The sequence below is a fragment of the Populus nigra genome, chromosome 9 (assembly GCF_951802175.1).
Source record: "Populus nigra chromosome 9, ddPopNigr1.1, whole genome shotgun sequence".
Lineage (NCBI taxonomy): Eukaryota > Viridiplantae > Streptophyta > Magnoliopsida > Malpighiales > Salicaceae > Populus > Populus nigra.
The window spans coordinates 13,467,515-13,494,353 of NC_084860.1; the positions used below are offsets into that span (position 1 = coordinate 13,467,515).

At 34.2% G+C, this 26,839-nt stretch overlaps 3 protein-coding genes across 3 annotated transcripts; 1 reads left to right on the forward strand and 2 right to left on the reverse strand.

The window, feature by feature from the left end:
• Nucleotides 1-1,315: 1,315 nt before the first annotated feature.
• Nucleotides 1,316-4,123, reverse strand: LOC133703173 (cytochrome P450 CYP72A616-like). Its single transcript, XM_062127623.1, has 5 exons — nt 3,731-4,123; nt 3,389-3,609; nt 2,605-2,849; nt 2,105-2,468; nt 1,316-1,995 (listed from the first exon to the last, which is right to left on the reverse strand). Exons 1-5 carry the CDS (start codon nt 4,005-4,007, stop codon nt 1,570-1,572), a joined length of 1,533 nt encoding a protein of 510 aa, XP_061983607.1. The 5' UTR covers nt 4,008-4,123; the 3' UTR covers nt 1,316-1,569.
• A 4,890-nt stretch (nt 4,124-9,013) lies between these two features.
• LOC133703195 (cytochrome P450 CYP72A616-like) lies at nt 9,014-11,722 on the reverse strand. Its single transcript, XM_062127653.1, has 5 exons — nt 11,403-11,722; nt 11,061-11,281; nt 10,298-10,542; nt 9,803-10,166; nt 9,014-9,693 (listed from the first exon to the last, which is right to left on the reverse strand). The coding sequence occupies exons 1-5, from the start codon at nt 11,677-11,679 to the stop codon at nt 9,268-9,270; spliced, it is 1,533 nt and encodes a 510-aa protein (XP_061983637.1). The 5' UTR covers nt 11,680-11,722; the 3' UTR covers nt 9,014-9,267.
• A 7,038-nt stretch (nt 11,723-18,760) lies between these two features.
• LOC133703278 (uncharacterized) lies at nt 18,761-21,149 on the forward strand (the record flags this gene model as incomplete). The annotated part of the gene is given in 7 exon segments (XM_062127740.1): nt 18,761-18,849; nt 18,982-19,129; nt 19,131-19,142; nt 19,327-19,503; nt 19,593-19,676; nt 20,228-20,309; nt 20,421-21,149. Coding segments are annotated over 7 exon segments (1,032 nt in total), but the record flags the coding sequence as incomplete, so codon positions are not given.
• Nucleotides 21,150-26,839: the final 5,690 nt, after the last annotated feature.

The following is a 26,839-nucleotide window of genomic DNA, read 5'->3' on the forward strand; positions in this document are numbered from 1 at the left end:
TTTTTTAAAAATATTTTATTTTATTTTATTTTTTTTACTTCAAATTATTTTATTTTTTTAATTTTCAGATTGTTTTGATGTCGAAAATAATTTTTTAAAAATAAAAAAAATTATTTTAATGTATTTCCGGACGAAAAGTACTTTGAAAAGCAACCCCTACCGCACTTTCAAACACCCATTAAGGTAATAAGTCATAGTTCTAAAATTTAATTGCGAGCAAAGTTCTAGTCATGGACTGAAAAGGTCAAATCAGATTGATTCAATTTTTTAAAAATAACTAAAATAATGTTTTTTGATCCTTTTTATTAAAAAGAACATATAAACAAGTTGAGGACCAGGTCGATTGGGTTTTACCTCGAGTCAACCTATATTTATCATCAGGTCAAACTAATTTACTCCTGTTTTTTTAACCCAATCTAGTCCATGATTCAAGTTAACCAAGTCTCGTGTAAACCTTTCCAGTTCAGATTTTATAACCAGAATCAAAGTTTTGAACTTTCAATTCTTTATTTTCTTTATTTTAGAGTAAAAATTGCATGATCATATCATAACTATTTTGAATCAAAAAATATTATTTTATAAAAAATATATTTTTTTTATTCAAAAATAAAAAAATAAAATAATTTTTTTTTCAAGATACGAGAATATAAGTCCTCGAGTTGCAACAAACCAAAATAACTAGAGTGTGATATTTTGATACAATGAGCTAAAGAAAGACTTAACGGAAAGAGAGTGGACGTTTAAATCCAACTTGACCAATATTAGAATAATTAATTAAATTTAAGGATTTAATAAAACTTTTAATGGGTTTAATTGGTATAATTAAAGATTTAATTGAAAAAAATTAAGTTTTAAAGTCAATTTGATCTAAATTGTAAAAATTAATTAAGTTTAAAAATTTAATTTAAGTTTAAAAATTTAATTTAACTTTTAATAGATTTTATCGATACAATCATGGATTGTATTAAAAAAATATCAAGTTTAGAGATTTAATTTGTATCAATTCTAAAAAGTTACAAAATCAGAGACAGTTAAACTACTTGAAGAGGTTAAATTAGTGAAATCATGGCAACATAAAAAAAACAGAGGACACCCAAAACAGAGTTCCTCGCGCACCTTATGAACAGTGGAGGTCCATATAAATCTCCATTTTTTTTCGAGTCTTAAGATAATAAGTCATAGTTATAAAAAGCCGAATCTTGGGGATGTATCTATCTATTTTACTGGGCACAAAAACGATAGGACAAGTTCCAGGAGGTACTTGTACTCTCTCCCTTGAATGGAAGATGAGAAAGCGGCAGAGAACAATAAAAGATTGAAGGAAACAAGCATCTTTCTCCATTAGGTGGTGCTTTCATAAGCACATACTATGAACAATCATCAGAACCAAAAGAAAGAAAAGGGAATAATCACTTTAATACAATAGCAGATGGCAACATTATGCATAGAAACAACACTCTCCACTGCACCAACTTGTTCCTGGTTGACAACAAAACATTGGGACAACCTGCTGTAACTCATTCAACTGAGTTGCTTCCCTTCCTAAGATACTAAAGTACTATGTAAACCTTATAATTGGTGTAGTATAATAGGAGCTCCATGTTGTGGTTGAAGAGTTATGACATTACAAGGAGCATGCGTGTAAGAGGGTGAAAGCTCAAACCAGAAATTTTGTAGAATCATAGTCAGAGCCATCTTTGCTTCAGTCAAGGCAAAGTTTTGGCCTAGACAAAATCTAGGGCCCCAACCAAAAGGGTAAAATGCAATTTCATCCTTTGATGCTTTTGAAACTCCTTCAGAGAACCTCTCTGGTTTGAATTCTCCAGCGTTGTCTCCCCAATACTCAGGATCATAGTGAAGAAACAAGAATGGTAACAGGAGGTCTACCCCAGCTGGAATGGACATTCCTCGAATGCTTGTTTCCTTCAGAGTATGTCGATACAGAAGATTCACAGGTGTATATAGTCTTAGTACCTCGTTTAAGATCATTGAGACCTGCAAATTTATGTAGTTTCATAAACCAAGGATTTATAATCGTTTCCAAGGAATTGATTGTAACTCACAAAACATGGTAAATTAATGCGTGAACAAAAGAAGTACTTACAATTCTGAGTTGTTTTATACTATCGATATCAGGTGTTCTCTTGCCACAAATCTGCAAAACTTCTTCTCTTGCTTTCTCTTGCCAGTCTGGATGCATAGATAGAACTATCAGTGTCCAAGTGAGTAAGTTTGCTGTGGTCTCTTGGCCTGCAAAGAAGAACAACTTGCATTCCTCGATTACATCTTCAATTTTCATGTCATTATCAGCATCATCCCTGCCCTTTAAAAGCAAGCCTAGCAAGTCAGCATCGCCTAAGTCTCCATTTTGCATGGCCTGCTCCTTCTTATGGATAATATTTCTCAATGCTGCTTTTATCTCTTTGTCTATGCTGTATCTCTTCTTGTTCTTTTTAGAGGGTATGAATCTATTGGAGAAGCGCAAAGAAATGAAATGTTGTTAACTGGGATTTAATGTATTATCAGACATTGGTTAAAATTTTTAACAAACACAAAGAGAAGAATATTTTCTTTTTGAAGGAGATAAATGGCATTAATATGTACCTCAAACCAGGGAAGTAAATGGAATAAAAAGCTTCAAGGACCAAAATGACTTGATCTTTTTGAAGATCAAATATTTTCTTTCCCTCTTCATAGCTGCTTCCAAAGGCTGCTCGAGCTATAACATCACTTGCAAGAATATTAAATTCGCGTGCAGCATCCAATTCACATGATCCCTGAGGACCTGCTAATTTCTTCCATCGCTGAACCAGATCACAACAGCAGGCTGAAAATGCTGGGATCATCCCCTGTTCACATACCAGCACTAATCAGCATATAGACTCTAATACCATATCAAACGTTGATTCCATTCAAAAGTTAAACAGCTTGTGATTGAAGGCTAAAGATTTGGAATCCTAAAATCCTTACAAAACATGTATACAAGTTAAATGGCTATATTAGTTCCCGCAAAGTTTCTTTATGATAATCCAAGAATTCTTTCAAGCCTCCATCTCAAGTTTGACTACAGTACACGTTTTGGTGTGTATAGCGGTACCATCTCCTCATCAAAAAACCATCTTAATCCAATAGAATACCATGTCATAGAAGTACCTCAATCCAATAGCTCAAGCACAGGTTCCAAAATATGATTTATGTAACTCTCTATCACTCCTTCTTGCCATTTGCTTACATTGATGAATGTTTTCTGGATCAGTTTTGCTTATGCAGCACATTGGTCAATTGATAAAATGTAAAGAAGTCCAAATAGATTCTAAACTTTCAAACGCAAGCTGTAAAAAATTCTTAAGAATGTTTAAACTTCCAAGATTCAGGTAGGTGAAGTTACCCTTAATCTCTCAACGTGGAAGGCAGGTGTCATCAACCTTCTGCGTTTGGCCCATTTGTCTCCTTCCAAGGTTGAGACTCCCAGTTGCAATAGACCCACAAGGGCATTTCGCGGTGGCTTTATAATGTGACCACTCGTGTCTGTTAACACCAACCTCACCAGCTCTGGATCAGCTAATAGCAGGCTAGGTCTTGTCCCCATCCAACACAGGGAGACCTTTCCTGTTCTCGTTCGCGTTACAAATCAGGATAATACCAATTACCAAGTATATGTATGAACAGAAATTCCTCAAAATAATAAAAATCTAAAAAAAATGAGATAGCTTGTGAAGCTGCTGCTCACCGTAAATTTGCACCATTTTATAAAAGAATGGAAGGACACGTGGTGCAATTTCTTGATTTAGAGCAATGGGCCTGGACCTTGCTTCTTTAGAAGACCTTGCAAACTCATTCATATCACCATTCAAAATCTTGTAAGAGGTGCCTCTGATCCCTTGCTTCCTCAAACGCTTCTCTTGGCTTTTCGGCTTCAGCCAAAAAGTGTGAGCAACTCTAAACACAACATAGAGAGATAGAAGTAAAGAAGAAGACAGAAACCCTCTGAAAATAAAATCTTCCATTTTTGTTTTTTTGGTTGGAAACTGCTGCTTCAGCAAACTTGGGATCGATGAACTATGATGGAAATGAGACCCGATTGGTGAAGAATTTATAGGGCTTTTGTTAGCTCCTGTTTGAACTTGGACCTTATTGCTTTCCTTTCTTTATTTAATATATATATATATATATATATATATATATATATATATATTATTAAAAAATACTTTAATATTTATTAGATCAATCTAATTTAATTGGATAAATAAGATTTAATAAACTTTTAAATATTACCAAAAAAAAACACATTTGTCACTAGCCGGTGAAGTAGAGAGTGGTGACCAATAATTTTATTTTGCTTGGTCAACACTTAAAAATTATCACATCACAAGTAAAAAATTAATTTAATTTTATGATCTAGGTTCAGCATGTAGTTATTTATATAATGATTATTTAAAATTAATATTAATTTTAAAACTAGTGGGATTAGTCGAGGTACACGCAAGTTAACCCAAATACTCACATTAAACTAAAAAAAAATTATTAGTCACTATTTAGAAATATGGTCCCATGTTCCACAAAATTTTAAAAAATAAAATTTAAATTTAAATGTAATTTTTTATATTTTTAAATTATTTAGATATATTAATATCAAAAATAATTTTTAAAATATAAAAATAATATTTTAATATATTTTTAAACAAAAAATTGTTTTAAAGTACAACTAGATAAACCAGAACCATCAAGATTCCAACACGTCAACCTTTTGGTTTTTCTTGACAAACTTAACACCAAAATCACGTGTGGTGATTTCAAGAACATTTTAATATTTTAATTTTTGAAATATAAAAATAATATTTTAATATATTGATGTGATAATCTCTTGTCTCTTTGTTTCACAAACACCAAAATCATTACGTGTGTTGATTTCAAGGGAAAAAAATAAATAAAAAAGTGAAAACGACAGAACGGGAATATAAATCTTAATTTGCCTTGCAGCCCAAGGGTGCGAAGCTTATTCTCACGTGATATCCGATAATAATAGATTCTTGTCTTGCTGCTGAAGTTATCAATTAACTATAACTAAAACAATAACAGTATTTTATTATAGCGGAATTAATTATGAATTAAAATTGTTTTCATTGTGAATTACACTATTTAATAAAAAATAATGAGTGATTCCACTACAAATTATACTATTTGGTGGGAATATAGTGAGGTTTTAGACCCGCTCTCCTAGGTCAACTCTAGTTTTAATAAGACTGCAGTTACCAAGCTGCAAACACTTGACGCTGGGGCTGGCAAGCCCTGGGTGCTCGCTTGCCAAGTGGGATTGTAGGCCCTAAGCTACAGACATGATGATTGAGCTGCCAAGCCCTGAGCGTCCGCTTGTCAAGTGGGATTGCAGGCCCCAGACTGCAGACATGATGTTGGGGCTGCCAAGCCCTGGACGCCAAATGGGATTGCAAGCCCTAGGCTACAGGAACATGACATTGGGATTGGCCCACACACGAGGTTGCAAACACAGGCAAACGAGTCTAAAAGCCCACGCCCCAGGTCTATTGAACCACGTGCAAGGGCTGCATACCCGGGCAGTGGGTGCAAACTAGCGCAAGCGGGCTGCAGAATTGAAGTGCATGGTTGGAGACCCAGGCGAGCGGGTCTACACACCCACGTTTTTGGGGTCTACAGGCCCACTCACGATTTGCAACCCTCACCTCTGAGGTTGCAGACCTTCTCGCCTGGGCTGCAGAACACCGCACCTAGGTGTGCAGAACCGGGAGTGAGGTGCAAACCCGCCCGCCTAGGTATTTTATACCATGCCTAGGGTCTGCAAACCCCCCGGGGGGGTTTGTAGACCCACATGACTAGGCACGTCTGGGTTTTTCTGTCAAGTCTGGGGTCTGCAGACCCCACCAGAGGTTGCAGACCCATGCGGCTGGGTTTACCTGTAGAGAAAAATAACAAATTTTTTTTTAAAATGAAAACAAATATAATAAGTAATAACAATTATTATTGTTGTTGTTGTTGTTGTTCTTGTTAATAAATTTTATAACAAGATTATTTTTTTTAACTTCAAATTAATATTTTTTCCTTTAATTCATATTAAGATATTTTTGTATTATTTTTTATGTGATTATATAAAAAATAGATTTTAAAAAATAAAAAATATTTTAAGATATTTCTAATTTTATTTTTTTCTCTCTTGATTTTTTTTATTTTCTCTTATTGATTTTTTTTTTCATACTTTAAAGAGAAAATAAATTAATGTGATTTTGTTTTATATTATACAAAAGTTTGGTGATGATATTTTTTTTTCATTTCAGATTGGGTTGAATTTTCTTATTAAAGCATGTTTGGTTTTGCGTTTCAAAAATGCTTTGAAATTTTTTTGAAATTTTTTAATTGTTTTATTTACTTCAAATTAATATTTTTTATTTTATTATTTTATTTTTAAATATATTGAGATTGGGTGTAGTTGCGCAACCACACCCAAGAAAAATATATTAAGTTGGGTCTTTACTTCAAAATAGATTTGGGTCTAGCCGTCACTGGACCCATTAGCCTTGAGTCATGTTCTCCATCAGCGTTGGGTCTTACCTCTAGTAGGACCCATCAATAATTTTTTTTTCTTTCCTCTTAAGTCAGACATTCTTTTCCAAACCCAAGAAACTTGGGGCAGGAAAGAGCGCCTCACCCAAGGAACTTAGGCGTGGCTAGGTGCAGACTCAAATCCCATAGGTCTTATAAACCCGCTTCACCCAAGATTATTGATTCTTCGTCAGGACCTAATCTTTTGAGTCTTGCATCAGAACCCAATTTTTAGGGCCGTGTCAGGACCAAAAGCTCTTGGGTCTGGTGTCAGGACTCAGGGCTAATGAGTCATGCGTCAAGACTCAAGGTTCTTAGGTCCTAGGTTTTTAAATATAATTATTTGTATTATATTTATAACTATTTTTATTATAATTAAAGTATTAATCTAAAAATATAATTATTTTTATTATAATTAAAAGTATTACTATTAAAAATAGTATTATTTATGTTATAAATATCATTATTTTTATTATAATTAATATTATTAATAAAATAATTAATAAATTTGAAAATAAATATTATCAATATTGAAAAACAACCATAGATTTGATTTGAAGTGTAAAATTAATTATTATTATTATTATTATTATTAATAAATTTTAAAAACTATTATTACTATCGAAGAAAAACCATAATTGTTTTTAAAGATTAAAAAAATAAAAATTTTGGAAGACAAGTTAAATATTATTACTAATATTATAAATATTATTGTTAGGTTTGGCGTTGCAGCCAGACTCAATGCTCTTGGTTCTGGCGTTGCAGCCAAACCCAACGTTTTTGGGTCTTAGATTTTTATAATATCTTTTTATTAAAATAAAAGGTGAGCCCGCGGTGTAGCATGGGCAAAGAAGAAAAATTAAAAAAAATATCAATTATTATTATTATTGTTATTATTATTGTTAATAAAGTTTTTAAAAACACTTATTCCTATCAAAACTTTGGCCAGACAAGTTCAATACTATTATTAATATAATCAATATTATTATTATTTGTATTTTAAATATTATTATTTTTATTATAACTAAAATTATTAGTATTAAAAATATTATTATTTGTGATATAAATATTATGATTTTTTAAAATTAATATCATTAATATTAAACATAATATTATTTTTATTATAAATATTATAATTTGTATTACAATTAATATTATTCATATAATAATTAATAAATTTGTATAAAATATTATTAATATTGAAAAACAATAATAGATTTGATTTGAAGGGTAAAATTAAGAATTATTATCATTTATTATTATTATTGTTATTGTCATTACCATATTAAAAAAAACAATTATTACTATCATCGAAGAAAACATAAATGTTGTTAAAAGATTGAAAAATATAAAAACTTAGGCAGAGAAGTTAAATATTATTATTAATATTATTAAATTCATTAATATTATTAAAATTAAAATAAATATTATTTTTATAGAAAAAAACATAGATTAGATTTTAATGGTAAAATCAATTATTGTTATTATTATTATTTATTTATTCACTTCAAATTAATATTTTTCTTAATTTATATTAAGATATTTTTTTTTGATGTGATTATATATAAAATAGATTTTAAAAAATTAAAAATAAATTTATCTCAATATATTTTTTAAAAACTATTTTAAGATATTTTTAATTTTATTTTTTCCTCGATTTTTTTTCATTTTTCTTATTGATTAATTTTGTTCAAACTATAAATAGGATTCAAAATAGATTTGGATCGAGCTACCACTAGGCCTATCAGTCTTGGCTCCATCTCCGAGCATGACCCATCAACGTGGGTTCTATCCTTAGCAGGACCCATCAACATTGGGTCCTGCTCCTAGAAAGATCCATCAATAATTTGATTTTGTTTTTTTTTTTTTTTTTTTAGGCTAAACATTTACTTTCAGACCCAAAAAACTTGGAGAAGGAAAAAAAGATCACATCCAAGGGAGTTTAGGTGTGGCTAGGATACAAACTTAAATCCTTTGGGTCTGTAGCCTCGCCTGGTTTAATATTATTAGTTCATTGTTAGGATCCAATCTCTTGGATTCTGACACAGGATCCAAGGCTAATGAGTTCTATGTTAAGATCCAAGATTCTTAAATATTAAAAATTTAATACAATTATTTGTATCAAATCTAAAAAATTAAAAAATTAGAGAGAATTAAAACTTGAAGAGGTTAAATTATTGCAATCATCATGCCTACATAAAAAAACAGAGGACACCCGAAACAGAGTTCCTCGCGCACCTTATGAACAGTGAAGGTCCATAAAAATCTCCATATTTTTTTTTTTAGTCTTAAGATAATATGTCATAGTTATAAAAAGCCAAATCTTTGGGATGTATCTATCTATTTTACTGGGCACAAAAACGATACGACAAGTTCCAGGAGGTACTTGTACTCTCTCCCTTGAATGGAAGATGAGAAAGCAGCAGAGAACAATAAAAGATTGAAGGAAACAAGCATCTTTTTCCATTAGGTGGTGCTTTCATAAGCACATACTATGAACAATCATCAGAACCAAAAGAAAGAAAAGGGAATAATCACTTTAATACAATAGCAGATGGCAACATTATGCATAGAAACAACACTCTCCACTGCACCAACTTGTTCCTGGTTGACAACAAAACATTGGGACAACCTGCTGTAACTCATTCAACTGAGTTGCTCCTCTTCCTAAGATACTAAAGTACTATGTAAACCTTATAATTGGTGTAGTATAATAGGAGCTCCATGTTGTGGTTGAAGAGTTATGACATTACAAGGAGCATGCGTGTAAGAGGGTGAAAGCTCAAACCAGAAATTTTGTAGAATCATAGTCAGAGCCATCTTTGCTTCAGTCAAGGCAAAGTTTTGGCCTAGACAAAATCTAGGGCCCCAACCAAAAGGGTAAAATGCAATTTCATCCTTTGATGCTTTTGAAACTCCTTCAGAGAATCTCTCTGGTTTGAATTCTCCAGCGTTGTCTCCCCAATACTCAGGATCATAGTGAAGAAACAAGAATGGTAACAGGAGGTCTACCCCAGCTGGAATGGACATTCCTCGAATGCTTGTTTCCTTTAGAGTATGTCGATACAGAAGAGTCACAGGTGGATATAGTCTTAGTACCTCGTTTAAGATTATTGAGACCTGCAAATTTATTTAGTTTCGTAAACCAAAGATTTATAATCGTTTACAAGGAGTTGACTGTAGCTTACAAAACATGGTAAATTAATGAGTGAACAAAACAAGTGCTTACAATTCTGAGTTGTTTTATACTATCGATATCAGGTGTTCTCTTGCCACAAATCTGCAAAACTTCTTCTCTTGCTTTCTCTTGCCAGTCTGGATGCATAGATAGAACTATCAGTGTCCAAGTGAGTAAGTTTGCTGTGGTCTCTTGGCCTGCAAAGAAGAACAACTTGCATTCCTCGATTACATCTTCAATTTTCATGTCATTATCAGCATCATCCCTGCCCTGTAAAAGCAAGCCTAGCAAGTCAGCATCGCCTAAGTCTCCATTTTGCATGGCCTGCTCCTTCTTTTGGATAATACTTCTCAATGCTGCTTTTATCTCTTTGTCTATACTGTATCTCTTCTTGTTCTTTTTAGAGGGTATGAATCTAGTGGGGAAGCGCAAAGAAATGAAATGTTGTTAACTGGGATTTAATGTATTATCAGACATTGGTTAAAAATTTTAACAAACACCAAGAGAAGCTTGAATTTGCAAGAGATAAATGACATTAATATGTACCTCAAACCAGAGAAGTAAATGGAATAAAAAGCTTCAAGGACCAAAATAACTTGATCTTTTTGAAGATCAAATATTTTCTTTCCCTCTTCATAGCTGCTTCCAAAGGCTGCTCGAGCTATAACATCACTTGCAAGAATATTAAATTCGCGTGCAGCATCCAATTCACATGATCCCTGAGGACCTGCTAATTTCTTCCATCGCTGAACCAGATCACAACAGCAGGCTGAAAATGCTGGGATCATCCCCTGTTCACATACCAGCACTAATCAGTATATAGACTATAATACCACATCAAACGTTGATTCAGTTCAAAAGTTAAAAAGCTAGTGATTGAAGGCTGAAGATCTGGAATCCGAAAATCCTTATAAAACATGTATACAAGTTAAATGGCTATATTAGTTCCCGCAAAGTTTCTTTATGAAAATTCAAGAATTCCTTCAAGCCTCCATCTCAAGTTTGACTACCGTACACGTTTTGGTGTGCATAGCTGTACCATCTCCTCAACTTGTCAAAGAACCATCGAATACCATGTTATAGAAGCTCAAGCACAGGTTCCAAAATATGATTTATACAACTCTCTATCACTCCTTCTTGCCATTTGCTTACATTGATGAATGTTTTCTGGATCAGTTTTTGCTTATGTAGCACATTGGTCAATTGATAAAATGTAAAGAAGTGCAAATAGATTCTAAACTTTCAACTGCAAGCTGTAAAAATTTCTTAAGAATGTTTAAACTTCCAAGATTCAGGTAGGTGAAGTTACCCTTAATCTCTCAACGTGGAAGGCAGGTGTCATCAACCTTCTGCGTTTGGCCCATTTGTCTCCTTCCAAGGTTGAGACTCCCAGTTGCAATAGACCCACAAGGGCATTTCGCGGTGGCTTTATAATGTGACCACTCGTGTCTGTTAACACCAACCTCACCAGCTCTGGATCAGCTAATAGCAGGCTAGGTCTTGTCCCCATCCAACACAGGGAGACCTTTCCTGTTCTCGTTCGCATTACAAATCAGTATAATACCAATTACCAAGTATATGTATGAACACAAATTCCTCAAAATAATAAAAATCTAAAAAAAATGAGATAGCTTGTGAAGCTGCTGCTCACCGTAAATTTGCACCATTTTATAAAAGAATGGAAGGACACGTGGTGCAATTTCTTGATTTAGAGCAATGGGCCTGGACCTTGCTTCTTTAGAAGACCTTGCAAACTCATTCATATCACCATTCAAAATCTTGTAAGAGGTGCCTCTGATCCCTTGCTTCCTCAAACGCTTCTCTTGGCTTTTCGGCTTCAGCCAAAAAGTGTGAGCAACTCTAAACACAACATAGAGAGATAGAAGTAAAGAAGAGGACAGAAACCCTCTGAAAATAAAATCTTCCATTTTTGTTTTTTGGTTGGAAACTGCTGCTTCAGCAAACTTGGGGTCGATGAAATTTATAGGGCTTTTGTTAGCTCCACTTGTCACCAACCAAATCCAACTAAAAATGGTGATCAGATGGTGGTCCAATAATAAAAGTTTGAGACCAAAAAATTTATTTTATTTGTAATCTAGGTGGTGATCTAGTAGTAAAAGTTTAAGACTAAGATGTTTGCTCTCTCTGTGGTGTCAAGTTCGAGCCTTGTGGTAACTCATATAATGACCACTAGAGGCTTACATGGTCGTTAACTTCAGGGCCCGTGGGATCAGTCGAGGTGCGTACAAGCTGACTTGTACACCCATATTAAACTGAAAAAAAAATAGTGATTAGTCAAGTGATTTAACGTTTGTTATTTTCAAGTAAGGGTTTGAACTCCAACATTGTAAATTATTATAATAAAAAAAAATTATTTTTTTTATGAACTTAACTTTATTGAATTAATTGGAATTTAGTGGACTTTAGATATCAAAATCTAGAAAAAAAAAACACTTGCCACTAGCTAATGAATTACATGATTAATACCTGTTTTTTATATAAAAAATTGAATTTCTTTAAAATAAATTTTTTTAATATTTCTTAATGGTGTTGATGTGACTGTTTAGGAACATGGTTCAAATCGTATTCTACAAAATTTTAAATTTTTTTATTTAATTATTTTTATGTTTTTAAATTGTTTTGATATACTGACGTTAAAAATAATTTTTTAAAAATAAAAAAAAATATTATTATAATATATTTTTAATTATTAAAAATACATTAATCAAGATTCCAACGAGAAAACAGAAGGAAATTGTATTCGTGAGGATCACGCCACAAGCCCACGCCATCCTTTTGTATTTTCTTGACAAACTTAACCCATCTCTTGACTCGTTGTTTCACAAACACCAAAATCACGTGTGTTGATTTCAAGGACAAAACAAATAAAAAGGTGAAAACGACAGAACGGGAATATAAATCCTTATATGCCTGGCAGCCCGAGGCTACGAAGTTTATCCTCACGTGATGATCCGATAATCATAGATTCTTGTCTTGCTGCTAAGTTATCAATTATGTACTAATATTAACATGTGTTATTAGAAAATTAATAAATATAAATAGATATACCAATAAATTATTAATAAATTATAATAATATTTACCGACAAAATATTTCCCTCACCTTGTATAAACTGATAAAAAATTTCAATTGATGTATGCTTGAGAGAATTACATTGGGGAAAGAAGATATAAAAAAAATAACATATTATTATTACAGACGATATTACCGATAAAATAAATTCATCGCTAATATCCATCAATATTTTTAAGTTATAACCTCGCAATCGACCCCTCTTTTCCCCCTCCCTCATTTCTTCTTTTTTTCTTCTATTTTATTCTACAAAACAAAAACAACAACAAAAGATCTCTAACTACTTAGTTTGTATGATCCTGAAAAAGAAGAAAACTGAAAAGTTTCTCTTACTAGTTAGCCTAGTTATTTAGCTAGAAATTAAATAAGCAAGGCTATCCATTTTTTTTAACTCATTTTAGAAATGTTAATTAATTTTTTTGGTATTTTGATGTGGTATATATAGTTTGTTTATGTGTTTACTTGTTTTATAGATTTTTTTCAATGGATATTTGTTGTATGAATGTATGATTTGTATATGTTAGAGTTTGTTTGAGATTTTTAAAAATAAATAATAGCTTATTTAATGGGTCTATTTTATATTTTATCAATTTTATTGTTAAGATGAAAATTTCTGTAAATGTGGAGGAATTTGAATTTTCATAGAAAATTGATAATGATTTAAGGGTACCATTAAAATAGATTGAATAAGTTTGAGTTAAATCAATGTTAGCTAATCTATTTAGTTGACATAATTAATTATATATAGGTTTGATATAAATAATGGATTATCATTCTTGGATGTATCGAGTTTCACCCGAAGGGTTGCATGCGATGGATTAATGTAATAGGGTTGAGAGTTTTATTAATTACGTACTATTTAATTTGAGAAATATTAGTGGATGTGGTATTAGATGTTCATGTAAGAGGTGTAAAAATTAAAAATTTCTCAATCCAGATGTTGTAAATTTGCATCTTCTACAAAGAAATACTTATGTTTGTTTGGACACGGAAAACCATATGTTCCTTACGATATCATGGTAGAAAATAATGGTTGGGTCAACTTCTAGTTATAGCAACATGCTTGACATTATAGATGACAATAGAAATCCTTATATGAATATGATTATGGATGTGATGAGAATGAATCAGGGTTATACAAGTGAATATTCAATCATAGATGAAGAATTAAATGTAAACATGGCTATTTTTTTATATCTTTTGCAAGACTCTAATGCATCATTATGGAATGGGTGCACAAATCATAATAAATAATCAGTCATTACATAGGTGATCACCATCAAGCCAGAGCATGGGATGGGTGAGGCTGGTTATGACAAAATTATTGAATGGATAATAAGCATTTTACCTAAAAGGAATGGGCTGAAAGAAAATTTTATATTGTTAAATCCATAATGAAATCCATCGATCTAGAAGACTAGAAAATTAACATATGTCCAAAATTTTACATGTTTTACTACCTTGAAAATAGAGATTTAATTGAGTGCAGAACCTGTGGGAAAGATTATTATCATATATATAAAAAAACCCAGAATTGGTAGAGGAAGGACTATTATTGTATATAGAAAACTTAGATACTTCTCAATCACTCTTAGATTATAAAGGTTATTCATGTCATGGTGCACTTATCCGATGGTGAAGCATGAAAACGTTTTAATAGGGTGCATCTTTAGTTTTCAATGGAATCACTAATTGTACATCTTGGGTTATGTATAAACAGACTCAATCCATTCGAGTCATTTGATACTTTTTATTCTTATTGTCCAGTGATATTTATAGTTTACAATTTGCCACTAGGGATGTGTATGAGGCTTGAGTTTATATTTTTATCTACGGGCATACTCAATCCTAATAGTCCGAGTCAGAATATAAATGTTTATCTTTGATCATTGATTGATGAGTTGATGCAATTATAGTCATTCAAGACTTTAACTTATGATGTCTTGATGAAACTAAATTTTTAGATGAAGACAACTTTGTTCAATCATTTTCCTATGTATGAAATAGTTTATGGTTGGAAGACGTATGAAAAATTAACATATTTATATTTTATGAAAAATAACAAGGCCTTCACATTAACAAATGGTGGTAAAACGTCTTTTTTTTTTATTGTCACTGATGGTTCTTGCCAACGAATCACAAATATAAAAAGAATAGATAGGACTTCTTTGTTAGTAGAGTTGAAAGATATGTTGCACCACCGATACAATTGAGTAAAAAATTATATGTCGTGGTGTCGTTGTATGAGGATATTATGTTTGGTTTTCAATTTGGTAAGCAGAATTTTCCTGGTTTTTGTGTGATCTATAATTGGATAAAACAAAGTATTTTCTAGGAGCTTTCTTATTGGAAAATCAAGCTCTTTTACCATAATCTTGATGTCATGCACATTAAAAAGAGCATATTTGAGAATATTTTTAACATGGTTATGGACGTGAAATGGAAAAAAAAGGACAACATGAAGGCTAGAATGGATATACTTTAGTTTTGTCACTGTAAAAATATATATAGAGTTTGTTTATAATGGGTCAAGGGTTTCAAAGGCCAAAGCCATCTTTGCTTTAAACAAAAATGCACAGTTATTTGTTTATCAATGACTTAAGAGTCTGTGTTTTCATGATGGACATGCTTCGAGCAGATCTAGATTAGTGAATTTGAAGGATGACATATTGTATGTAATGAAGAGTCATGATTGTCAAGTATTTATGCAAACACTCATTCCACTTGCTTACCGGGATTTATTACTAAACAGGATATGAGATACACACAAGAAGATCAGTCACTTCTTTAGAAATATATGCTCTAACAAGTTGCATATACAACACATAAAGAGGTTTGAAATGAATATCATCCAGACAATCTCTAAACTTGAGATGATATTTTTTTCTATCATTTTTTGATTCAATAAAGTGTCTACCCATACATTTACTATTTGAAGCAAGAGTTGGAAGCCCTGTTCAATATAAATAGATGTATCTGTTCAAGATGCTAGAGATTACACATGCATCATAATTAAATTTCTATTGTCTTCTTTTAAAAAAATTCAAAACATTCATTTAACATGCAGATAGTTATTTAACCTTAAGAGAAAAGTAAAAAACAAGGTGCATATTGAGGTTTTGATATATGAAACTTATATTATTGAAGAGATCTCAACATTTATCTTGTACTATTTCGAGTCTTACTTAAGAACAAGAATTAACCGCATTCTGAGGCATGCCTTCAAGTGGAAACTTGTTGATATTTTTTCATCCTGGACAACCTATACCAAAAATTATTGTGAGGGGAAAATACTTGACAAAAATCAAATTCAGACATACATATAATTATGTATTATTTAACTGTGATGAACTAAGACCTTTTATTTAGTAAGTATAATAATTAATATGTCATTGAACAATTTTTTTATCGTACTATCATAAACTAATAGATTAAATAATTCCTCGTAGGCAACATCATTAATTTTTACTTCTTTTCTCTTCTCCTTCACCTCTCAAAAGACAAAGGTAACTCTTCTTCTCTTCTCTTCTCTTCTCAATTTTCCTTTTTCTTTTTTACATTATAATGATCCTAGCTTTATTATTATTTTGTTTTTATCTTTGCAAGCAATAGTGCAAGCTTCAGAGCAGGATTAAGATGTAAGATTTTTCATTTTCTTCTTCTTTTTAGGTTTGTTTTCATTATATTTGGTTTTTTTTTAATTGATTGTGATGTTTTTGTTGAATTTTGTTGTTGGATTATTGATTTGATTTGAATACTAGTGTTACTTTTGAATGACAAGGGTTTATATAAAGAATTGTCAATAAAATTTAGGAATTATCATAATCTATTGAGATTATTTAAATTAAAATAATATTTATTTTCAATATTGCTAGTTTTTTTTTTATTTTTTAGTTTCATTTAAAAATTTAAATAATATTTATCCACTTCAAATTAAAATAATTGATTTATTTAAGTCATTTAATTCTCAATAATTATGATAATTATCAATGAAAATAACTAGTTGTAGTCAAATTAAGTTTTTATAGTATTCCTTAATAGATTAGTTGTAGTGAATTACAATTGTAATAGGATTTCTAAAATTAATAAGTTAATTAGTAATTATCTTAGTAGGTTAGTTGTAGTTAATTTAAAACAAAAAATATTTATATTTCAAAAAAAATATTTTTATTTAAAAGTTAGAAGCTATAGAAATAGTAGTATGCAAGCCCATATAAATATAATGATTAAAAGTAAGAATTTTATACTAATAGACTCATGAAACAAATGACTTAAAAGTTGAATGAAATCAACTGGTTATGACAACATATTATTGATTTATATTTACAGGTAAATAAATTTTGGATAGTCTCCCGTATAGAGGAGGTGCAGTTGATTTTTTTTTAAAATATGAATGTTTTTATATTTTTTTCAATCCTTAAATTTATGTAGATGCTTATAAGAAAGTCAGTAGTATGTTGTATGGACAAGATCGTTGCTAGTTCTTCTAGCAAAACTTTTGACGACCATGAGTTGTTATGTGCTAGCTATGATCAAACACCTGAGGCACATGTAGCCTCTCTCGACATAGGCTTATCGAGTGCGATGTTGGCACACCGATGAGGGGTCCTTTTAGAGTATAAATCATTTACCGGGAAGTACATTGCCACATGAAAGCTCGACCACTCAATGTAAGTTTGTTTTCCTTTCATGTGTTATTTTAAAAAAATAAACAAACAATTAATAATTTTTGAAAAACTAATTTCAATTAACGAATGCAATTTTAAATTTACAAATGTTGAGGCTGGCTGCATGAAAACATCAATGATGAAATCATTAATGGAAAACTCATTGTTTCAATGGAGTCAAGTTTTTAAAAATCCTGAATGGAAACCCATAATTGATGCATGGTTTGGAAAGTTCAGAGTTAACATATACTTAAATTTTTTTTATTATGTTATTTTTGTTAGTTTATTAATATTAATGAACAAATTATTTTATAAATTTGACATGTAAGGAAAACTTTTACTAGGATAGAGTTGACAACATTGTTGCTATGAGGGTTTAGGAGAATCACAACACAACGAAGTAAAATTAAAATCAGAATAAATATTTTTTATTTAAATGTTAAAATTTTATTTTTCATTTGTTAATTGATAATTTATTTTTATCATATAAGTTGCATGATTTTTGGTTTGAAGAGTAGGAAAAAGCCAAAAAATATTGAAGATAAAATTTCAGTCTTGTTCTTGATTTATAAAAATTATAGTTTAGTTCCTAGACTTTGAAAAATTATGATTTAACCCCTTAAACATATTTTGAAGTTATGGAGTGACTATTTTGAGGTTAAATATGATGAATGTCAGATTGGTCATTGATTTATAATATTCTCAATCTAACTCCTAAAATTTGAAAAATTATGACTTAACCTCTAAAATTTGAGAAAAATACAAATTGGTCCATGATGGTAAGAGTTAGTTTTTTAGCTAGGACCCAACAAAAAAACTCATATTTATTTATGCTTGATTACCAAGTCTATTTGATTTTGTTTGAATTTGGTATTAATTTAATATTGTGTTTACATATGTTTAGGTATTTTGAAAGTAATATATAAAGCTTAATTGCAAGGAAAGTTGTTAAATAGCATGAAATGAGAACTTAATATGTAACTATGATTAATCAATATAAAATATATATTTAAGAATATTTGTAAAATATATGTGTTCGCATTCATATGATATAATGAAATTCCTTATTTTAATTTAAAATGATAGGTTGTCCTTTTAATTTTTTTAATTTTAGATTTGGTTTTCATTATTTTTATTTTTTTTTGTTTTTTTATAGAATTATTTTTTTATTTTATCTTTTATTATTAATTAATTAAAAATTAAATTTTTTTATTTTTTTTATGAGATAATTCTTGTCTCATAACCTGAATTATCGAGTTATGTTTTTCAGGCTGCTGATAATGGTGGGATTCAAACGGACTCTTTCTCTGTGCGACGTACCCTCAATTCTAAATGCAGGTTAGTTGGCTGCTGTTTCAAATTTAATGTCTTTATGCAAGCTGCTCTTAGCTATGGATAATGATTAGAATTTGTGGGATTTGATTGAATTGGAAAAAAAAAAAACTAATATGGTTGAATTTAATCGGGCAGTTCATCAAAAAAGGAAAAACCAAATCTAGTGATGGAAGATGATTTGGAGCATTTGTGCAAGCTTGTTGAAGTGAAAGATGGAGGTCCTGCTTGGATTCAAATAATGGATCGTTCTACACCGACCATGAACTATCAAGCTTGGCGTAGAGATCGATCCTGAGGTAGGTTTCCTCTTCTCAAATTGGTGTTGATTTGTGTAATATGTGTAATTGGACTTGTTAATGCAGTCTTGGAAATGAAGTTTTAGTTACCGATGCCAGTTCTTGCTTTATAATGCTGCTCTTTGGTAGACATGTGCAACCCTTGTGATTGACATATTGGATTATGTTTTAATGGATTTTCTAGACTGGCCCTCCACAATATCGTACCAGAACTGTTTTTGAGGATGCAACTCCTGAAATGGTGAGGGACTTCTTTTGGGATGATGAATTTCGAGCCAAGTGGGATGACATGCTTGTACATGCTGAAACCTTGGAGGAGTGCCCTATCAGAGGAACCATGGTGGTCCAGTGGGTGCGCAAGGTGGGAAGAGCGTCCCCTTCATCACTTGTTTCTATGAAATGTTTTGTTTGGGGTGGTTTTTTTACTGAAATTTTTTTTTTTGGGTTCAGTTTCCCTTCTTTTGTAGTGACAGAGAATACATCATAGGCCATCGAATTTGGGAGTCAGGTCGATTGTACTACTGTGTTACAAAGGTATGAGTAAGATTGGGCGAATGAGTTGTATATTCTATTTTTCCTTTTATTGTACTTGTAGAGAGACAACTTGATTATATACATCTGCTGAGCAATGTATATCATGAAACAAGGGGATTATGAGTTCCATTCAGGGGAGATCTTATGATGTTGAATTATCAGTCTTATGTAGAATTACTCGGATGTCATATGAACATCAAACTTGATTACCTAGTCTTAGAAGTATGATATTCACGATACTCTTCGTTTTGAATTGTAAAAGACATGCCTGGAGCAGCAATAGTTGTTTGTTAAATGAAGGGCAAGTTTCTAGTTTTTACCCTGTGAGTTAATTGCTGAAGGCACCAGTGAACCTCATCCCACTGTAATGGAAGACAAACCTGGTTGTGTCTGCTCAAGTTGTGAGCACAAATTAACTGTCCTCTTGTTGCTAGTCTTACTTTCTGTGTGGGGTATTCATGTTTCCATTGGGATGAAAGTGTAATTAGTATTTGATCATATTAGACAGGTACCTCTCCTAGAAACTTATTAGCATGTCTCTTATGTTCTAGGGAGTTCCTTGCACCTCTGTGCCAAGGCGTAACAAACCAAGGCGTGTTGATCTGTACTATTCAAGCTGGTGCATTCGTGCAGGTAACTTATACTCTCAGTTTTCTAAGTTACACACTTGTACATTTCTCTTAATAAGAGTTGCCTAGCATGTTCCTTGTGTGATTGAGATGTCTATCTGTTGGAATGAACTAGTTGAATCAAAGAGAGGGGATGGTGAGCTGACTGCCTGTGAGGTGATGCTGTTCCACCATGAGGACATGGGTATTCCTTGGGAAATTGCAAAGCTTGGAGTTCGGCAAGGTATGTGGGGAGCTGTAAAGAAGTTGGAGCCTGGTTTACGTGCATATCAGAAACATAGAGCATCTGCCGCACCACTTTCACGAAGTGCTTTCATGGCTCAGATCAACACCAAAGTGAGTGCAGACTACCTGAGATCTTTGGAGACCAGCATTAGTGATTCATCAGAGATTGAAATTCGAGAAACATCTGAGAAACCTGTTGGGCATAATGTGCCTAAGTTTTTAGTCATTGGTGGGGCTGTTGCTCTTGCTTGTACTCTTGAGCGGGGGTTCTTAACGAAGGCTCTTATATTTGGAGTGGCTAGAAAGTTTGCAATTAGAAGGAGGTCATGATACCGGATTTTTTTTTCTATCTTCATTCTGAAGGCACTGGACGAAGTTGACTGCTCATGCAGTGAAGTGAGAAATAGTCCATTGTTGATCTCCATGCCCCTTTTAGAAGGAATAGAGGCTTCCATTTTTTTTTTCCGCAGTTGAGCTAAGCGCAGCTTCGCTTCAGGACAGAAAAGGCAAAAAGTTCTTGTAATTTTTGTATTCACAAAATTTAGCAAATTGATGTCATCAAATGATACAAGCTGCAGAAATAACAGGAGTTCAATGTTCTTTTCTTGTTCATTTAAAATGCCTTAATTCATTTTTTTTTTTTTGTCTTTTGCTTGATAATTTAGGGCACTGAAGACCCCACTTGGGAAATTGAGAGTGAAATTTTAGCTGAGCTGATAATCCATTCAAGTAGCCACCTTCTGCTAATAGAACTTAGTTAAAGCAGAAGTTTTGCTAATAACCAGGCCGAAGACGACCTCCTGCATGTCTACTCGTTAACTTTCCAGAGATTATTATAGTTGTTATTGCATGATGGAAGCTGGAGAAGTCTTTCTTCTTGACGGATTGGGATATTTCTCCCCTTCTCCCAGAACTCAACATATATGGAGGTTCTTGGCAAGTCTTACGAGTGAAACAGTCAAGGCAGAACAGAAGGCAATTTTCTGAAAAACACTAGTCAACAAAAACCTGCCTCAGCTGCCTTGACATTTTTAGTGCTCGACCAAAATGAGTTCTCACCCATCCGTCTCATTTTTGAAGAAACAGACATTTTGAACAATACCCTTTCGTTTAAAGACAACATAGTGAATGGCTATCCTACTTGTTCGAGATTCTCTCATCAGAATTGATTTAAGCCTTGGAGAGAAAAGGGTGGTTGTGGATCCATATTATATACTATATAGCATATAGGTCATTTATAGTCAGATCACCTTTTGATAGTTCAAAGGATTCCTGGGTGAAAAGTAACAGGCAAGAGTTCTGTCATTCTATGGTATCATTCCTCATCAAAGAATCTGTCATGTCTGAACTAGAATTTGGGATGTCAAGCATTCAAAAGGGTCTTCTGCACTGCCCATGTTGTTCTTCTTGCCCCATATGATACGATCATTTTTCACTCAGAAGGTGGAGAACTGAACCTTTTGAATTAATGGTAAACAAATATATTCTCATTGGGTCAACAATGCTACAATATCTATCTCTGTTAGATTAGTTGAGGCAAGATTTGCTCACGCATTTCCTTCCATTCCACGAGTTTGACATTTTCCTTCCCATAAAAAAGAAAAAAAGTTGATTTCCCAGTTCCTCACGATGCAAACTTTGTACTAAGCATACTTTCCACAAGGTGATGGATACCAAATCCAGTTGTGAGAGACAGCAGAACTCCTCAAATCCAGCCGTATTTGATGATTATTTTAAGCATGTTTATCGACACCCGCAACCACTGGGGCAAGATTGCCTTTTCCCGCGCCTTGGTCTCACTTCCATGCAAGGACCTCGTTCTTTACTTTTCAAACTTGACCATGGAGGGCATGTGCAAGAGAATTGCATCTAGGTAGGATTAACTTTGCAAGCACGAAATTGTATTTATATAATAGTTATTAAACTCAGCTTTGCTGTACATGTTGATCTAAAAAACTTGAGATTTAGAATCTGATTTGAGATAAAGACATTAATGGTTAATTTAATGGTTAACTCTTGACTTGGTTGAGATGGCCAAATTCAACCAAGTTAAATTTTTTCAAAAAGAATAAAAGGATATTATTTTATAGAAAATCATTGACCCAACAATTCATGGATTGACAATGCCTACATCTTCTTTCCAAGTTAGAACTCTGACACAACTATAATTCAAATAATGTTAATTTTACCCAGAGATTTTTTGAAAAACACTTTCTTAGAATTTGAACCACTGGTTTTATGGGATCCATTATACTTGATGCATGCAAAAGGAAATTTCGAGAAGAGTATTCAGCAAGATTAGTGTTATTTATTACTGTTGTAGTTGAGTTGGATTGGCATTAAAACCCATCTTTATTTCAGATTGAAAACAATGTTCAGAACTTGGAACATGAGATTGTCAAAACAGAAGATCGAGAAGGAGTGGGGCACAATTCTGTAATTCTCAGGCAACAGCTGGGATGAGCGGTTCCTTGGGTAGAAAGCATCCAAAAGCAGCCAAGAGGTGAAGCTAGGCATGAGCTCATTCCTTAATTTTGGATCCCCACATGTAGTACCTTCCATGGGGGCCAATTCCAAAGCCCATAGGATCTAGAAAAAGCTACTTATAGATTGAAGTGGCCCTCCATTGGCAAATTCCACTAATTGCACTTGCAAGCAACTAGGAAAAAGCAAAATTCACTCAATGGAGTGATGGAAGAGGCACGCATGAGGAAGAATTTGCGTACAAAACAAGTTCATTGGACTAAAACAGTTTTAATTGAATGGAGCATTGAATCCTCCTCCTCTCCTCAAATTTTTATATAGTTGCTGCGCTCAATCAAGATAGAGAGATTTATGAGGTCTCATAGACATAATCCATGTAGTAAACTCTCCTGTGAAGGAGGAGGAAACAAATTGTGTCGGTGGTGAAGGCAAAGCTAGAGCTAGCGTTGTTTAAAGCTAATGCAAAAAACAATTATATGGGCTAACTATTCACCAGACATCTAAAGACTAGAGGCTAACTGTTAGGGCTCTAGGCGCGGGGACGCGCCAACGAAGGCACACTGCCTAGAATTCGGCAGCGATGGACAGCGGCAGCCTTGCATAGGCAGAAATGAATTCGGCAAGCAGCGTGCAATGATCTATGCGAGTCTTTGAGCTACGACTTGGCATGGATGTGGGGGCTTAGATACTGGACCTTCTAAGTCAGCAGCTGACGCAGCAGAACAGGCAGTTGGGACTGCCAAGTAGACAGCCAGGAAATGGGGGAAGTGGCAGCTTCATGGGAGGCAAAACGTGGGAGCATAACTGGGGTGTTCTCCATGCCACTAAGTCCTGGAAACATGGGATCATGGGTAAGAGGTAGTGCTCCACTATGTCCTGAAAACATGGGATCATGGGATGGAGGAAGTGCTCCACTAGGTCCCGAAAATGGGGGATAATGGGGGGGAGCCTGCAGCTCATGTATGTCTATAAATAGGCTTGCCAAGCCTCTGTTGTGGAGCTTGCGATTTTGTGCATAGCACACACACTCTTGTTGTGTATTCCTTTGTTGATGAGATAAATAAAGGTTGAGAGGGATTCTTGTAATCTTGTTGTGCTTGCTTGTGTTGGTTTCCTTGTTTGCGACGAAGCTATTGTGAGAACCTCTTTGGGTGAGCGAAACACATAGTCGTAGGGAAACACGAGCGAAAAGAGTGAGGCAAGGCTGAGTCTAGTCGGGACTAGACTGCCGCATTGGGTTGAATTTCGTTGCGAAAAATTTAACCCCGTGACAATTGGTATCAGAGCACGGTTGATTCTAACAACGTGCAGCAGAAGTCATGGAAGCTATTCGGGAACGGTTGACGCGTCTTGAGACTTTGATAGGGTTGGATGAAGAAGACGAAGAACGTTCTATTATGGATCGCTTGAAGGAAGCTATGGAAAGCGCTGAAAGGGCTGAGAGCCTGTATATTTCTCTTGCGGCAGAATCGAGTGAACGATTGGCTGCTGCCGAAGAGACGATTGCCATTCTAAAGAGGGCTGTGACAAACGCTCCTATTGGGGTAAGTAATTTGAAACCTAAAGTGCCTGAACCAAAGTGTTTTGGTGGAGCAAGAAGTTCCAAAGAGCTGGAGAATTTCTTGTGGGATATGGAGCAATACTTTAGTGTTGCGAAGATTGGCGCGGCTGAACAAGTGGATCTTACCGTGATGTATCTCACGGGTGATGCGAAGCTTTGGTGGCGAACGAGAACCAAAGAGGACTTAAGTGCTGGACGTCCAAAGATTGAGACGTGGGATTGTCTCAAGCAAGAGCTGAAAGAGCAGTTCCTTCCGAACAACACGTCGTGGATTGCGCGGGAGGAACTTAAAAGACTCAAACATGACAGGTCAGTTCGTGATTATGTTAAGTCTTTCAGTTCTTTGATTCTCGACATCGAGAATATGTCCGAGGAGGACAGGCTATTCAACTTCATGTCCGGATTGCAAACTTGGGCGCAAGCGGAACTAAGGCGACAGAATGTAAAGGATCTGTCCTCCGCTATTGCTGCTGCGGACAGTTTGATTGATTTTAAATCAACTACTAGAGAGGGCTATACATCAACCTCCTTCAAGTATAAGGGAAGAAACAAGGAGGAAAGAACGAGGAAGAAGTTCGGTGGGGGTGCATCGAGGGCTACTGCCGCGGAGAAGGGCAAGGCCAAGTTTATGGGTGCCCAAGGTAAGAGTACTAAACCGAATTTTACTTGCTTCATTTGTGATGGTCCTCACTTTGCGAGGGAATGTCCAAAGAGGGAGAAGTTGAATGCTATTCGGGCTGGGGATAGCGATGAGGGGGAAGGGGTAGTTACGCACGTCAATCCTATGCGTGTGATAAACTGCCTGGTAGCTAAATCAGGGGATGGGGCTGCCGAAACCCGCCCTGTCGATAAAGACTTGGCGAGAATTGATGCACTGCGAAAAGGGAAGTCAGGGGCTACGGACAATCTAATGTATGTGAAGATTGTGATAAATGGCAAAGACGTGAATGCTATGCTGGATTCAGGCGCAACCCACACATTTGTGGCAGATCGGCTGGTGAAAGAACTTGGCCTGCGGCTGAGTGACAGCCACACATCCATGAAGGCAGTAAACTCGAAGGCACAGAGGATTGCTGGGATGTCTTACGATGTGCCGATAACGCTGGATCAGTGGAGAGGTAAGCATGATGTGCTGGTCGTAAATCTTGATGATTACGATATTATTCTTGGCCTTGATTTCTTACGAAAAGCCAAGGTTGTCTTGATGCCTTATCTCAACGGAATGATGATTGCAAGTGAGGGATGCCCATGTTTCGTCCCATGTTGTAACGTCGCAGCTGCGAATGTGGTGAAAAAGGGGAAGAGCTTGGTCTCGGCAATTGCTATTGATAAAGCATTGCGGAAAGGAGGGGAAGTGTTTCTGGCAACAATAGTTGACGAGAAGGCAGACCATTGTGGTGAGGTGCCGAAAGAAATTGCTAGCGTGCTGCAACAATTCGAAGATGTGATGCCGCCTCAGCTACCCAAGAAACTCCCGCCTAGGAGGGCCATTGACCATCGAATTGAGCTGGTGCCAGGGGCGAAGCCACCTTCTCAAGCCCCTTATCGAATGTCGCCAAGGGAATTGGCAGAATTGAGGAAACAATTGGAAGAGCTGATTGACTCAGGATTTGTCCGGCCTTCCAAGGCTCCGTATGGTGCTCCGGTTTTGTTTCAAAAGAAGGCGGATGGAAGCCTTCGCATGTGTGTGGACTACCGAGCACTCAACAAGGTAACAATCAAAAACAAATATCCTGTTCCTTTAATTCAGGATTTGATGGACAGATTGTGTGGAGCCTCAATCTTTACGAAATTGGACTTGCGATCGGGGTATTGGCAAGTGCGGGTTGCTGATGGTGATGAGCATAAAACTACTTGTGTGACAAGGTATGGCTCCTATGAGTTTCTAGTTATGCCATTTGGCCTAACAAATGCTCCAGCAACATTTTGTAATCTAATGAATGACGTGTTATATGATTTCTTAGACAATTTTGTTGTAGTCTACTTAGATGACATTGTAATCTATAGTAGAGGCATTGAAGATCATGTAACTCATCTCTCTAAAGTCCTAAGTAGGTTGAGAGAATATGAATTATATGTAAAGAGAGAAAAGTGTGAGTTTGCAAAAGCTGAAATTATGTTCCTAGGCTACTTGATTGGGGAAGGACAAGTGAAGATGGATCCAAGGAAGATTCAAGCCATTGTTGAATGGACAGCACCAAAATCTGTCCCGGAATTAAGATCATTTTTGGGGCTTGCAAACTACTACAGACGATTCATTGAGG